Raw genomic sequence first — 12436 nt, 5'->3', positions numbered from 1 at the left:
CACGAAGCAGCTCTTTGGCGGTGTTGTGTAACAGTCGCGTTAAATCAGGCCCGATTGAGGAAATGTGGGTCGATACAGCACAGGATTGCGGATGGTCGCGCGGTCGCCATCAGCACGCGCAGCCCGCCTGGACGGCGCCGGGCGGGCCCTTCAGTCCGTTTGCCTTGCGATCGGCCGACGGGGAGGCGTCGGCGTCGACGCTCTCGTTCAGCTTGTCGCAAATGACGTCCACCAGCTCGTCGAACACCTGCTCCACGTTGACGCACTCTTTGGCGCTGGCCTCGAAGAACCGGAAGCCTACGGGGGGCGCGAGAGCGGACAGGAAAATACAAAATGATAATGCTAACAGTCTCATTGGGGGTTTTTAAACGCTACTCGACTACTGGACATACTCGGGAGATCTGCCCTCGCGCTTTCTTTACAGAACCTTCATCATTATAAACGTTAGCATGCTAGCATTTGATCAGAATTACATTTTGAAAGATTTCACAACCACATGGTTTGCCATACAGTTTTCTTTGTTCAGGCGGCTAATGTATACTCTTTATTACGCTATTGTCTCCCCAACAGCTAGCTGTTAGCATTTTATTACTCTCTATTGGTCTCCTGAGGATTTTGATATGGTACCCGCCTACTGCATATGATGTATAATACTTTCAGGTGTATGTTGGCGTTTTCTTTCCAGAAGTTACCATCTTGCATAATATGTTAGCATACCATCTGTTAGCATTTTACTGACTCTTATTGGGGTTTTGATATAGTATCTGGCTACTCAACACGATGCATAATTTTTAAGTACCTGCCTTGAGACTTTCTTTACTCGCAATGTTATCTCGCTTTCGGCTGACATTTAGCATTTTATCCAGTCTGATAAGGTTCTAGTAACAGTACCAGACATCCTTATGGAGATTCCTTGGGGTCTTATCCACTCAGGATTAGCCATCTTACAATATTAGCATACCCAACGATTCACCTGTTTGCATTATATTATTATACAGTCCGAAAAGCATTTTGGAATAGTACCAGACAACCGGAAATTGTGTCGTGAAGACTACGTAGTACTTGGCAGTTAAGGTGCAAGATGTTCCCATGGCATGATAGATGTTCATATCAACTATTAGAATTGTAGTCGTTTCTATTTCCTTTGCCAGGCCATCGCGCCAGTTTCCATCGACTCCAACCTGTTTTAGAACTTTGGCCATCCAATTAAGTCAGGGGTGTCAAACTCATTTTTCTCACGTGCCACAACAAAAATATTTTGACATCTCATCATATTTATGAACCAGTTTTGGAACCAGAAATCAAGGGTAATGTGTTTTTCAACTACTCACATTTGGTAACACAAAAACACTTGTAATATCTCAACTTTATCATTGATGATATATGGCAATTTGAAATTTTGGTACAGATTTTTTACAAGAATTGTGGAAAATGTCACTCTAGATATGGCTTCGCGGGCCACATAAAATCCTGTGGCGGGCCAAATCTGGCCCCCGGTCTTTGAGTTTGACACCTGTGTGCTAAGAGTTAGCATACCACCTATTAGCTGTATTAGCATTCCATGTTTCTGAAATAGTGGCCATCCACTGAGGCACGGGATGTTCCCATATTAGCATGATCAACATATGCATGTTACTACTAGCATGCCGGCTTTTCACAAAATACCGGTTAGCATTTCGAAGCATTTCTGTTTTCACACATATATAAGAGGAAAAAAAAACAAAAACCTTTGTAACCTTAAGTTGGCCACACAATGACGTCTGATTTGAAAGTTTAGCCCATTTTTTCCCCTGCACTGACCTAGCTCTGTAGCAAGTCTCTGACCATCCTCAGTGGTGACCTGCCTGTCTTCCTCCAGGTCCAACTTATTTCCAACCAGCACCACCTGGGCGTTGTCCCACGAGTAGGTCTTGATTTGCGTTCCCCTGGCAAACAAAAATAAGCGGTCGGGTTGCCGCGGCAATGGCCTGGGGCCCCACGTGACCTAGGGAATGATTACCAGTCCTGCACCGCCGCGAAGGACTCCTGGCTCGTGATGTCGTATATGAGGAGGAAGCCCATCGCTCCTCTGTAGTAAGCTGTGGTAATAGTGCGGTAGCGCTCCTGACCCGCTGTGTCCTGAAAAAAAAATAATACGTGCACGTTCTATGAGTTTTCTTGTATCCTTGTTTGCTTTGTCCTCGACAATCGTGCCATGTTTTTGTGGTTCAACAACAAAAGAACACCGATACAAAATTGTATGCCCAACGTAGTCGGTCGCCGTTTTTAACGGCACTTTATTTTGATTTTTTAAATCTTCTTTTGCAACGGTCCACTTCAGTCACTCTGTGCGCAACGGTTTTTACAAGCGTACTCGTAGAGTAAACTCCAAACAGTCGTCATTTTTGAAATATTCGTACCGCATGATGGTATAGAACAAACACTGAGAATGCAGTTAGGAGGCTCCCATAAACTTGCTAAATGAAAAGTAAAAATCAATAGAGAAGTGAGGCCGTCTACTTCAGGGCCTTTAAAGTAGTAATAAGTCAGTTTTGTATGTATTTATTTGCTCCAAGGGAAGGCGGCCTTGGTTGTGATTCGAATTTATATTTATACTCGAATGGCTGCACAACAGCAAAGGTGTCGTGGCTGTTCTGCCAATATAACAAAAGTAGACAGTTATATGATTAAGGGGACAAAAGACGCTATTGTCTGTGTGAAAAATCATGGATTTTGATGCGGTGTTGCGTCACAGTTGTGGGTTTGAATCTCCGACCTGTTCCGGCTCCTGTGGCCTTTCAATGACTTTTCCTCCGCTTTGGTTCACGGACGACTAAATTGTCCGCAGGCGTGACTACGAGCGGGAATGTTGTTCGTCAATGTGTCCTGCGCTTGTTCGGAGAGCGGACCTTTCCGACCTGTCAATCACTCGTACAATCAGACATTGTCTTAACCCCTGGCTTGACACGCCCCTGCCGCCATGTTGTCCCACGAGCAATACTAGTTGACAGTAGCGTGCGCTTGGAAAAAAAAATCAATGTTACGGAGAAAATGCGCTTGGGGAACGTGCAACTCTGATGAAAGATATCCTGCTAGGTTGATACATTTTGCAAAACGTAAAACACAGTTGACCAAGTGTCGACTACGGATTAAGGCTCACGTACAACTAAATGTGGACAATATCAACAAACACAAGGCTGTATGTTTGAAGGTAAGTGAGGGAGCAGCATCTTCTCTGAGTTTGATTTAATTTTTTATCAGTGCAGGAGAACAACTTTCAGTTCGTTAGTGTGTCACTAACCTGCCAAATGAAGTGTGTCATGTTTTATACTGAAGAGTCGGGTTAGTGGTACGTAAATGCGCAATATCGTGCAAGAGAAATGTCTACTTGCCGATTTGTATCGCGTCGGACTTTTAAGACAGAGCAATGGGTTCCATTACGTGCCAACTCATATGAATACACCCACTCACTTATAAAGACTACAATATTACTCGTGATCTTTCCAAGTAAAAAGTACTCACCCTGCTTTACATGCGCAGTACGATTCCATTAGATTTCAGTTTCACGTTTGTGAGGCGTCAAACTTTTTTTTTTTTGCATCGATCGCCAACATTTCACTGTAACTCTGTCCGAAATCTTAATTCCGTGTACAAATCCTCGCGTGAAATAGTTGAGACCTCTCTTTAGAACTCTCTCGCATTTGGCAAAAAAAAAAAAAAAAAAAAAACATACCCCAATATTATCTGGACTACGCGATTGAGAATCGACTTCAAACCTGTTCTGTTCAGTCGCCATTTTGGAAGCTCGTGGGACGTGGCTAAGGGGGCGGAGCTTAAGATCGCCATCGGAAAGGTCCATAATCCCGGGTGTACCCCGCATCTCGCCCAGAGTCACCGAGGACAGGCTAGAGCTCACCCACAACCTCACTGAGGTGGATAGATACTATATTATTCTTTCATTCATAGAACAAGCAAATTCATAATCGCGGTTTTAGTTTTCGGGGCTGGACGAGAAATATTTTGACCCCCCCTCAAGTATCTAAATTCTACCGATTCACACAAGGACGTTAGCGGCAAACTGACATGGTCGCCTGCGTGTTGCCCACAAGGAAAAGTGAATGATTGACTTGGGACAAAAGTAAATCCCTCCAAACAGGAGCCGGTGTTGCACCACCCGAAGCACACCAGCATACGCAGTCCGCAAACTTTTTTCTTCTTCTTTCTTCCGTGTCGCAACAATAAGTCGCGCCGTTTGTATTCTTTATGCGTAGTCTGTTGGGGAACCCGAACCATCACATAACACTTAATGTGGACGCGCGGCAGACTTAAAACAGATGAATTTAATATGCGGCAGCGTTATGAAACGCAATGCTAATGTTGCAGCGCGGAAAGTAACGAAATACGAGCGGTTTTCAGCGCTCCCGTGGAAGCCATCGTCACGGAATTTGATCGTTGCTCCCGAAGTGCGCCAAATGCTTCCGAGCCGAATGTGTTCCAGGAATTGGGGGGAGGGGGGGGGGGATGTATTGCTTTCATCTCGCAGGAGGGTCTCGTACTGGTGTGTGTCGGGCTGCATCGTAAGCGCAGTCGCCCCCCCCCAGATCAACGCCATGCATATTTCATGAAGTCGACTGTCTGGGGAACGTGTTAAACATCAACCGGCGTTAGCGCCGGCGCGTGAGAAATGACTCCACGGCGCGCGCGACAGCAGCCCGGCGGCGGCCAGGCCGGGCCGGGCCGGGCCGAGGGGAGGCAAAGTGGTCTTCGAGCCTCCGGCACTCGACGACCTTTTAACCTCACCTTTTATTGGCTTAAGTCAATTTACAGCGATGACATTCAGGAGGCTCCATTTTTTTTTTTTTTTCACCTAACAATTTTGTTGATTTATTATCTGTCAAACCTGTTTTCCCCGTGGTGTTATTTATTTTATCTACTACACAGTAGAAACAAGCTGAACTCTGCACCACATATTATGGGATGGAATTGTCCCAAATCTTTTCGAAATGTCACCTCTCCCGGAGGCCAACGTGTTCACTTCACCTTTCGCTTCATTCCTAAAACAAATCTTGCTCTTATTTTTGTTGGGGGACTTTTTTTGGTCAGATGTGCCGCAGGTGTGTCAAAATAATTTAAGGCGGAGGTGGGACTGCAATCAGGGATCCGCGCTAAGCCCCTTCCTGTTTGCGGTAGTCATGGATAGGCTGACAGATGAGGTTATAATGGAATCCCCTTGGACTATGATCTTTGCGGATGATATTCTCATCTGCAGTGAAAGCAGGCGGAGGAACAATTAGAAAGATGGAGGGACGCACTGGAAAGGAGAGGAATGAAGATTAGCCAAAGTAAAACAGAATTTATGCGCGTGAATGAGAGGGGCGGAGGGGGAAGATTGAAGCTCCAGGGAGAGGAGATGGCGAGGGTGGACGACTTCAAATACTTGGGATCAACAATCCGGAGCAATGGTGAGTGTGGTAAGGAAGTGAAGAAACGGGTCCAAGCGGGGTGGAACAGCTGGTGGAAGGTGTCTGGTGTTCTATGTGACAGAAGAGTCTCCGCTAGGATGAAGGGAAAAGTCTATAAACCAGTGGTGAAGCCAGATTAGAGACGGTGGCGCTGAAGAAACAACAGGAAGCAGAACCCGAGGTGGCAGAAATGAAGATGTTGAGGTTCTCGCTCGGAGTGAGCAGCTTGGATATGGTTAGAAATGAGCTCATTAGTAGGATGTTTTGGAGGCAAGGTTAGAGAGAGCAGACTTCGATGTTTGGACATGTCCAGAGGCGAGAGAGTCCGAGGATGGAGCTGGCAGGCAAAAGAGCGAGAGAGAGGAAGACCAAAGAAAAGGTTGATGGATGTGGTGAAGGAGGACATGAGGACGGCGGGTCTTAAAGAAGAAGATGCACCAGATAGATTTTAAATGGAAAAAGATGACACGCTGTGGCGACCCCTAACGGGGACAACCCGAAAGGAAAAGAAGAAGATTAGTAGGTTTTTTTTTTTTTTTTAAATTTTCTTGCATCGCTGACAAGTTTGAATGAGTTCGAGGGGCCACACCGGAAAAAGAAATACTACAGGCAATATTACCAGAATAAAATGTCATCATACTTTGGGAATTAAGTTTTAAACAAACATGTATAATTAAATTTTGTGAATGTTTTTTTTTTTTTATTTTTTTTCAATTTAGAAATGTGTTAAAAGAAAAAGTTATGTAAAATCTACATGATACATCTGCATGTTTTTTTTTCTTTTAACTTTGCTTTTCTGTCCGTAAATCCATCACATCCACAGTTTTTGTAATATTGCACTTTCATTGTGTTCCAGTGGCAACGGCGCGAATTGCCGGCGCGCGTCTTCACGGCGCATCGGGGAGCTCCCGCGCGCCGTGAACTCTCCGGTACGTTGCTTCTGGCTTCTTTTAAATATTCATAGAGCGATCATAACTCGAGTGAAGCTCCGGGGGTTGTGAACACAAAGATTAGCGAGTGTAAAGACCGGTAAACATTCATAAATAACGCTTTAAGTGTTCTGCGCGCAGCCATTTGAGCAAGCCGAGCAGCTTTCCCAGGACGCAAAAACAACAGCATTAAACTTAGGAAACATCAAACATGAGACTGTATTAACAGTACGGAGTGGCTGTTTGGAGCTTGTTTTTATATTGAAAATTGATGTATCGTATGGATTTTCATAATGACTTTTTCCTTTCTGCTCCGTCCTGTTTGCGTCTATTTGTCTCTTTTACATGTGGCTTGTTAAGAGTTGACTTAAATTCTTCCCTTGCTCGCTCTCGGTTTGCTGTTTGAGGAAGAAAATCGACTTTTCACACTATTTTTTTATTTAGTCGGCAAGGAAAACCCGTCTGCCAGCCTTTTGTCGGCGGGGTCTACACAGAGCAAACTTCTCTCGGTCAGCCAAACGAGAATCTTGGGGGGTCCGAGGCTTTTTAGCAATGGCACTAGTCGGACTTTTCTTTCTCGCTACTTCGCTCGACTTCCCAGAATCAGAACTCAAGCATCAGCTTAACAGCGGTATGCGCTGCCGGGCCTCACCCAGATCTGCAGCTTGATCCGCTTGTCGTTCCTGTAGATGGTCTTGACTTTAAAGTCGATGCCCACCGTGCTGACGAAGGCAGAGGTGAACGTGTCGTCCGTGTAGCGGAACAGGAAGGACGTCTTCCCCACGCTGCTGTTGCCGATGATCAGCAGCTTGAACATGTAGTCGAAGTTCTGGTCGGCCGCGTCCCTCTCCTCTCGGGTTGGCGCCGGATCTTTGGCTGACGCCATCTGCCGAACGGGGGACAGCGAGAGAAAAGCCGCTCGTCAGGCGAGGCAAGAACCTTCGTCGGGACACAGGTGAAGGAAGTGTGGCGCGGCCTGGAGCAGTTGTAAGCAAAAAAACGTCATCAAAAGCTGCGTTTGCAAGGAAAAGGAGGTTTGATCCAGACCTCGACTTGGTGAATCTGATCTGGTTTGAATTTGATTTTCTTTCCAATAGAAAAGCTAAAGTTGGACTCTATCTGGAACTGCTGCAGATTGCACAATACTTAAAAATGACAAATTAAACATTTATAAAAACAAGCACAAAACCACCCAATCATGTCATGTCGTCGGGCTCATTGTCATGCTGGGAGCTGACGTTTGCTCTTGGTACAAAATGGATTCCTTACAAACTACCTTGACCAGTTCTGGCGTATCTGTTGATCGTTTCAGGCATATTTATCTAGTACTGCTGCGATCCCGGCCAAGACGAGCGCGAAAAGGCCCGCGACGGATCTCAGCCGCTCTGCAATTCAAGTTAACGCTTCTCCGTCAGGAATCCATCGCCCGGGTAATGGCCGAGTAAACGGTAAATGGAAGTGTTGCTTTAAAAGCACTCCATCCCGGCTCGTCACAGCGCAGCCATGAATCACGGGCCGGCCCGCGCCCCGCCCACCGGCCGTCCCTCTCTATCCGTCAGCCGAGACTCCCGTTGATCATTTCTCAACCAACGCGGCCTCCAAAACTTATGGCGCCGGTCGATGCCGGGCCCTGCGCGCCTCATCCATCATCACCCACTCGTTCATCTTCAGCCGTTCACCGTCTCCCGCCATCATCAGGATGCCGAAGCACGCATTCATCCTCCCTCTCCGGGGAGCTGATCACCATTTACCGCTCCAGCCGACATAAAGACGGACCGGGTCAGCAAAACAAACACGCATTTCTACACCCCGGTGAGACATACAAAGTGGTGGGTTGGAACGGAAAATGTTGAGGATGTAGATCAGGGGGTGTCAGACCTGTTTCCACCGCAGGTCACGTCGTAGTTGCGCTGGCCCTCGTGAAACCTTGGACAATGGCGAAACCACGATGTTGTCGCTTGGGGCGTAACAGAACGCTAAACGTCACAGTTCGGGGAGTGCGTTGGTTTTAAGTTTATGCCCGGTTTGGTTTACATTGGCTACAGTCAGAAAAGAAGAAAAACGACGCTCATGTTTTGTATGAACAGAAACAGATTTAAATCCTTTATGTGGGACAGTACATCTTCAATGGTTTGTCTTGCGACAGGAACACTTTATAAAATGGGAAGGGTTATGATGCAGAACAGGGGTGTCAAACTCATTTTTGTCGCAGGCCAGATAGTAGTCACGGTTGCCCTTAGAGCAGGGCTCCGGAACCTTTGAGGGTGAAAGAGCACAAATGCTCAAATGTATTTTCAAAACAATATTTTCAAAATCAAATACGGGTGCCTCCTGGACGCCTCCCTGGTGAGATTTTCCGGGCATGTCCCACCGGAAAGAGACCCCGAGGACGACCCAGGACACGCTGGAGAGACTACGTCTCTCGGCTGGCCCGGGAAGGCCTCGGGATCCCTCCGGAAGAGCTGGAAGAAGTGGATGGGGAAAGGGAAGTCTGGGTATCCCTGCTGAAGCTACTTCCCCCGCGACACGACCCGGAAAAGCGGTAGATAATGGATGGATGGATGGATGTAATACAAGTCTATTTGAGCATTTATGTAGAACCAACAAAGTCTCTGAATTCTTTTAAATAACGTTGTCATGACGTTGCTAACCAATGATGACAAAGGCACTTCTTATCGTTAATGCGACATTCGGTGCTTACTGGTTTCGCTGATGGCTTTACAATCTTTCATATATGTTTAGATTAAGCTTCATGTAGGCGTTGAGACTTCCATCCATCAATCGTAATTCAATTTGATTTGCCATCACGATGGTATGATTGTGAACAGTTCTTGCCGACAGTGGCATGTCTTTTATTTGTTTGATTATCTTGTCTTTATGCGAAAAGTTGTCAAAACGTTCACTGGCACCGTCAGGCACGAATGCTTTGGCCTCCTCCTCCATCTGCGATTGGCTGTCCAGTCTTGCCGAAAACACGAGAACTCCGCATCTTTTTTTGTTTGAGCGATCGTTTGCACAACTAGTTGTTGCTACCTGCTCTACGTTGGACCCTTCTGCGCCTGCGCACGTCGACTGCTACGGTGGACTACGGCAACTCCGCTAGGACAAACTGTCTCTGCTCATTTGCGTTGCATACGTGACTGTACAGTATGTGGTGATGAGGGCTCTGCGAGCCATATGCAACATCAAAAGAGCCAGATGCGGCTCACGAGCCATAGGTTCCCGACTCCTGGCTTAGAGGGTAGTTATGAAAAATATTTAACCACCTGATCACATAACACACAAAAATTATGACCTAGTTTTGGAATCAGAAAACAAGGGTAATGGGTTTTTCAACTAATCATGTTAGAGAACACGAAAATGGTTCTGATATCGCAAAGTTAACATTTATGATATTTGACCATTTGAAATTTGTATACATGGAATTTGACACACTAGATTTTCCTTCGCGGGCCATGTAAAATCATGCGACGGGCCGGATCTGGCCCCCGGGCCTTGAATTTGACACTATAAAAACATTTAATAGGGCTGTTTTTTTTTTTTTTTTTTTAATGCTTTAACTCCACCAGAAGAGCCCAGTTTAAATTCCAAATTGTTCCACCCCCCCCCCCAATTTCCATTTTTTCTTTTTACTGCCAATCAGAAGCTGAGCTGCACTGTGTTAGTTTCCAGACTGAGTGTGCGGTAGGGCAGCTCCACTTCTTTCTCAGTCATCTCTTCAGTGTGGAAACCCCAATAATCATTTAATCACGCCCCATAATTGCTCCTGGATTTGGTTTTTCGGATTATAATGGCTAGCTTTGAACGGGAGTCAAGAAACATATGTGGCAAAGTTTGCACGGGCCACATGTAAAGATGTGGGGGGACCAGATATGGCCCGCGGGCCTTCATTTTGCAAGAAATTAAGATGATGGCGTTGACGTGTGGTTTTAAGTGTGTGCGTGTGTGCACGCCTACTTGTGACAAGCTGCAAGTCATGTGCGCGAATGACACTTGTTGACAATTAAATCAGTTATCCACAAGCGCATTGTGGCATGAGTAAGTTTGTTTGAATTGTTAGCAAGCCGTCTGTACCTTAGCTGAGTTGTCTCCCTCCGTCCTGCGTCGTCGTCCGCCTGCAGATGGCCGGGATGAGCGCGTGCCGCTGCCGGATGTGTGCGTGCGTGCGTGCGTTCACCGCCACCGGGACGTGCAATTGTTCCGACGGCCGTCAAGCCCAAACTGGCGGGGACAGAGCACTTCCGGTCTTGCCTTTCGCAGTAAGGTCAAAACTAAATTGGGAGGAAGGGGGTTGCAAAACCCAAGAAATGGCTGTAAACGTCATTTGAAAGAGTGAGGGTTGATAGATTTACACCAGTCCGGATTTTAATGGATTAAAACTTCGAAATGTTTAAATAGTTTTACAGGTAGGAATGTGTAAAAATTTCAGTAACGTGAAATGTTGCATACTGTACGATATCTTTCGTGTTCGACATAATTTGGTGTTTCAACGTTAGTCTGAATAATGGGATATAAAAATCCTCGGTGAACAGCTCAACACGGGCCTTATTTTGGAAGCGACCTCGTACATCTTTTCCGGCAACGGCCTCCTTCTTGCTTGCAGCTCCCAAACCGGTTTATGTGTGAACTGCGCAGGAGTTACGCATCACTTTACGGACATAAACTCGTGTTCCGCTTGCTTCAATCGCTCGCTTACATAAGGCGGCACCTGATTCCTCATATTTGACATTGCCATTTGGATTTCAGCACACACAATCGACCTTTCCGCTGGCGATCTTAAGCTCCGCCCCCTTAACCATGGACCACAGGCTTCCAAAATGGCGACTGAACAGAACATGTTTGAAGTCGATTCTCTATCGCGTATAACAGATAATATTGGGGTATGTTTTTTTGCCAAATCAGTCAGACTTGTCCAAGAGAGTTCTACAGAGAGGTCTCAACTATTTCACGCGAGGATATGTACACGGAATTAAGATTTTGGACAGAGCGGGACGCAATGTCGGAGTTACAGCGAAACATTGGGGATCGATGCAAAAAAGTTCGACGCCTCACACAGTTCATGTTGAAATCCAACAGAATAAAACAGTGGAATCGTACTGCGCATGTAAAGCAGGATAAATACTTTTTTACTTGGAAAGATCACGAGTAATATCATTGGAGTCTTTAGAAGTGAGTTGGGTTCAAATTTCTACGAGTGCATTGAAACAGTAGTGATGAACTTACACTCAGTACCATAGTCACTGGATGTAAAAGTTTGACTTGCCTTGTAATCCGACCCAGTGCCCTGTCTTAAAAGTCCAATGTGATACAAATAGGCAAGTAGACATTTCTCTTGCATGACATGGCGCATTTTTACGTATCGCTAACCCGACTCTTCGGCATTAAACATGACAGACTTCATTCAGCAGGTCAGTGAGACCGCTTGATAACAAAGTGAAAATTGTTCTCCAGTAATGTATAAAGCACTGATGATAATTCAAACTCAAAGACATTACTTGTCCCTCGCTTACCTTCGAACATACAGCCTTGTCTTTATTGAAATTGTCCATATTTAATTGTACGTGCGGTCTTCCGCGAGCCTTAATCCATCGTAGACACTTGGTCAACTGTGTTTTAGGTTTTGGAAAATAAATCAACCTGGCAGGAGATCTTTCATCAGAATTGCACGATCCCCGAGCGCATCTGAGGACCATTTTCTTCGTAACATTAACTTTTCCAAGCGCACGCTACTGACAACTAGCATTGCTTGTGGGACAATACGACGACGAGAGGGGGCGTGTCAAGCCAGGAGTTAAGACAATGCGGCTATCTGATTGGCTATTACTGAACGAGTGATTGACAGGTCGGAAAGTTCTATTCCAGAGCGAAGGTGTCAAAAAGACTGCAGCAAGGAGTCATAACGCACGCATTTGAAGTGTTTCCCAAAGGCGATGGCGTTCAATGCTCGCCGGAAACGCCGCTTTGGAGGGTATTGCCGCTCTGAGACGTTCTTGGGAATCTAAATGGAGATTGAAAAGCTTTGGGGAGGGGGAAAAAAAACAACTCGACAGCTGTGGAGCAGAGGAT

General features: G+C 46.0%; 1 protein-coding gene across 2 annotated transcripts; it reads right to left on the bottom strand.

Moving 5' to 3' along the window:
- Positions 1 to 108: 108 nt before the first annotated feature.
- On the bottom strand, positions 109 to 10620 carry rab3da (RAB3D, member RAS oncogene family, a). Of its 2 annotated transcripts, none has more exons than XM_061830095.1 (5): positions 10445 to 10620; positions 7023 to 7346; positions 2000 to 2118; positions 1801 to 1925; positions 109 to 297 (listed from the first exon to the last, which is right to left on the bottom strand). In XM_061830095.1, the coding sequence occupies exons 2-5, from the start codon at positions 7254 to 7256 to the stop codon at positions 110 to 112; spliced, it is 666 nt and encodes a 221-aa protein (XP_061686079.1). In that variant the 5' UTR covers positions 7257 to 7346; positions 10445 to 10620; the 3' UTR covers position 109. The 2 variants fall into 2 exon arrangements, with proteins under 2 accessions (XP_061686079.1, XP_061686078.1); XM_061830094.1 differs by having other exon boundaries at positions 7023 to 7256; positions 10445 to 10616.
- Between the last annotated feature and the right edge of the window lie 1816 nt (positions 10621 to 12436).

This window comes from Syngnathoides biaculeatus, chromosome 9, assembly GCF_019802595.1.
Source record: "Syngnathoides biaculeatus isolate LvHL_M chromosome 9, ASM1980259v1, whole genome shotgun sequence".
In the NCBI taxonomy this organism is placed as follows: domain Eukaryota; kingdom Metazoa; phylum Chordata; class Actinopteri; order Syngnathiformes; family Syngnathidae; genus Syngnathoides; species Syngnathoides biaculeatus.
The sequence above is the reverse complement of the archived record's forward strand: the minus strand, read 5'-3'. Positions and strand labels throughout refer to the sequence as shown.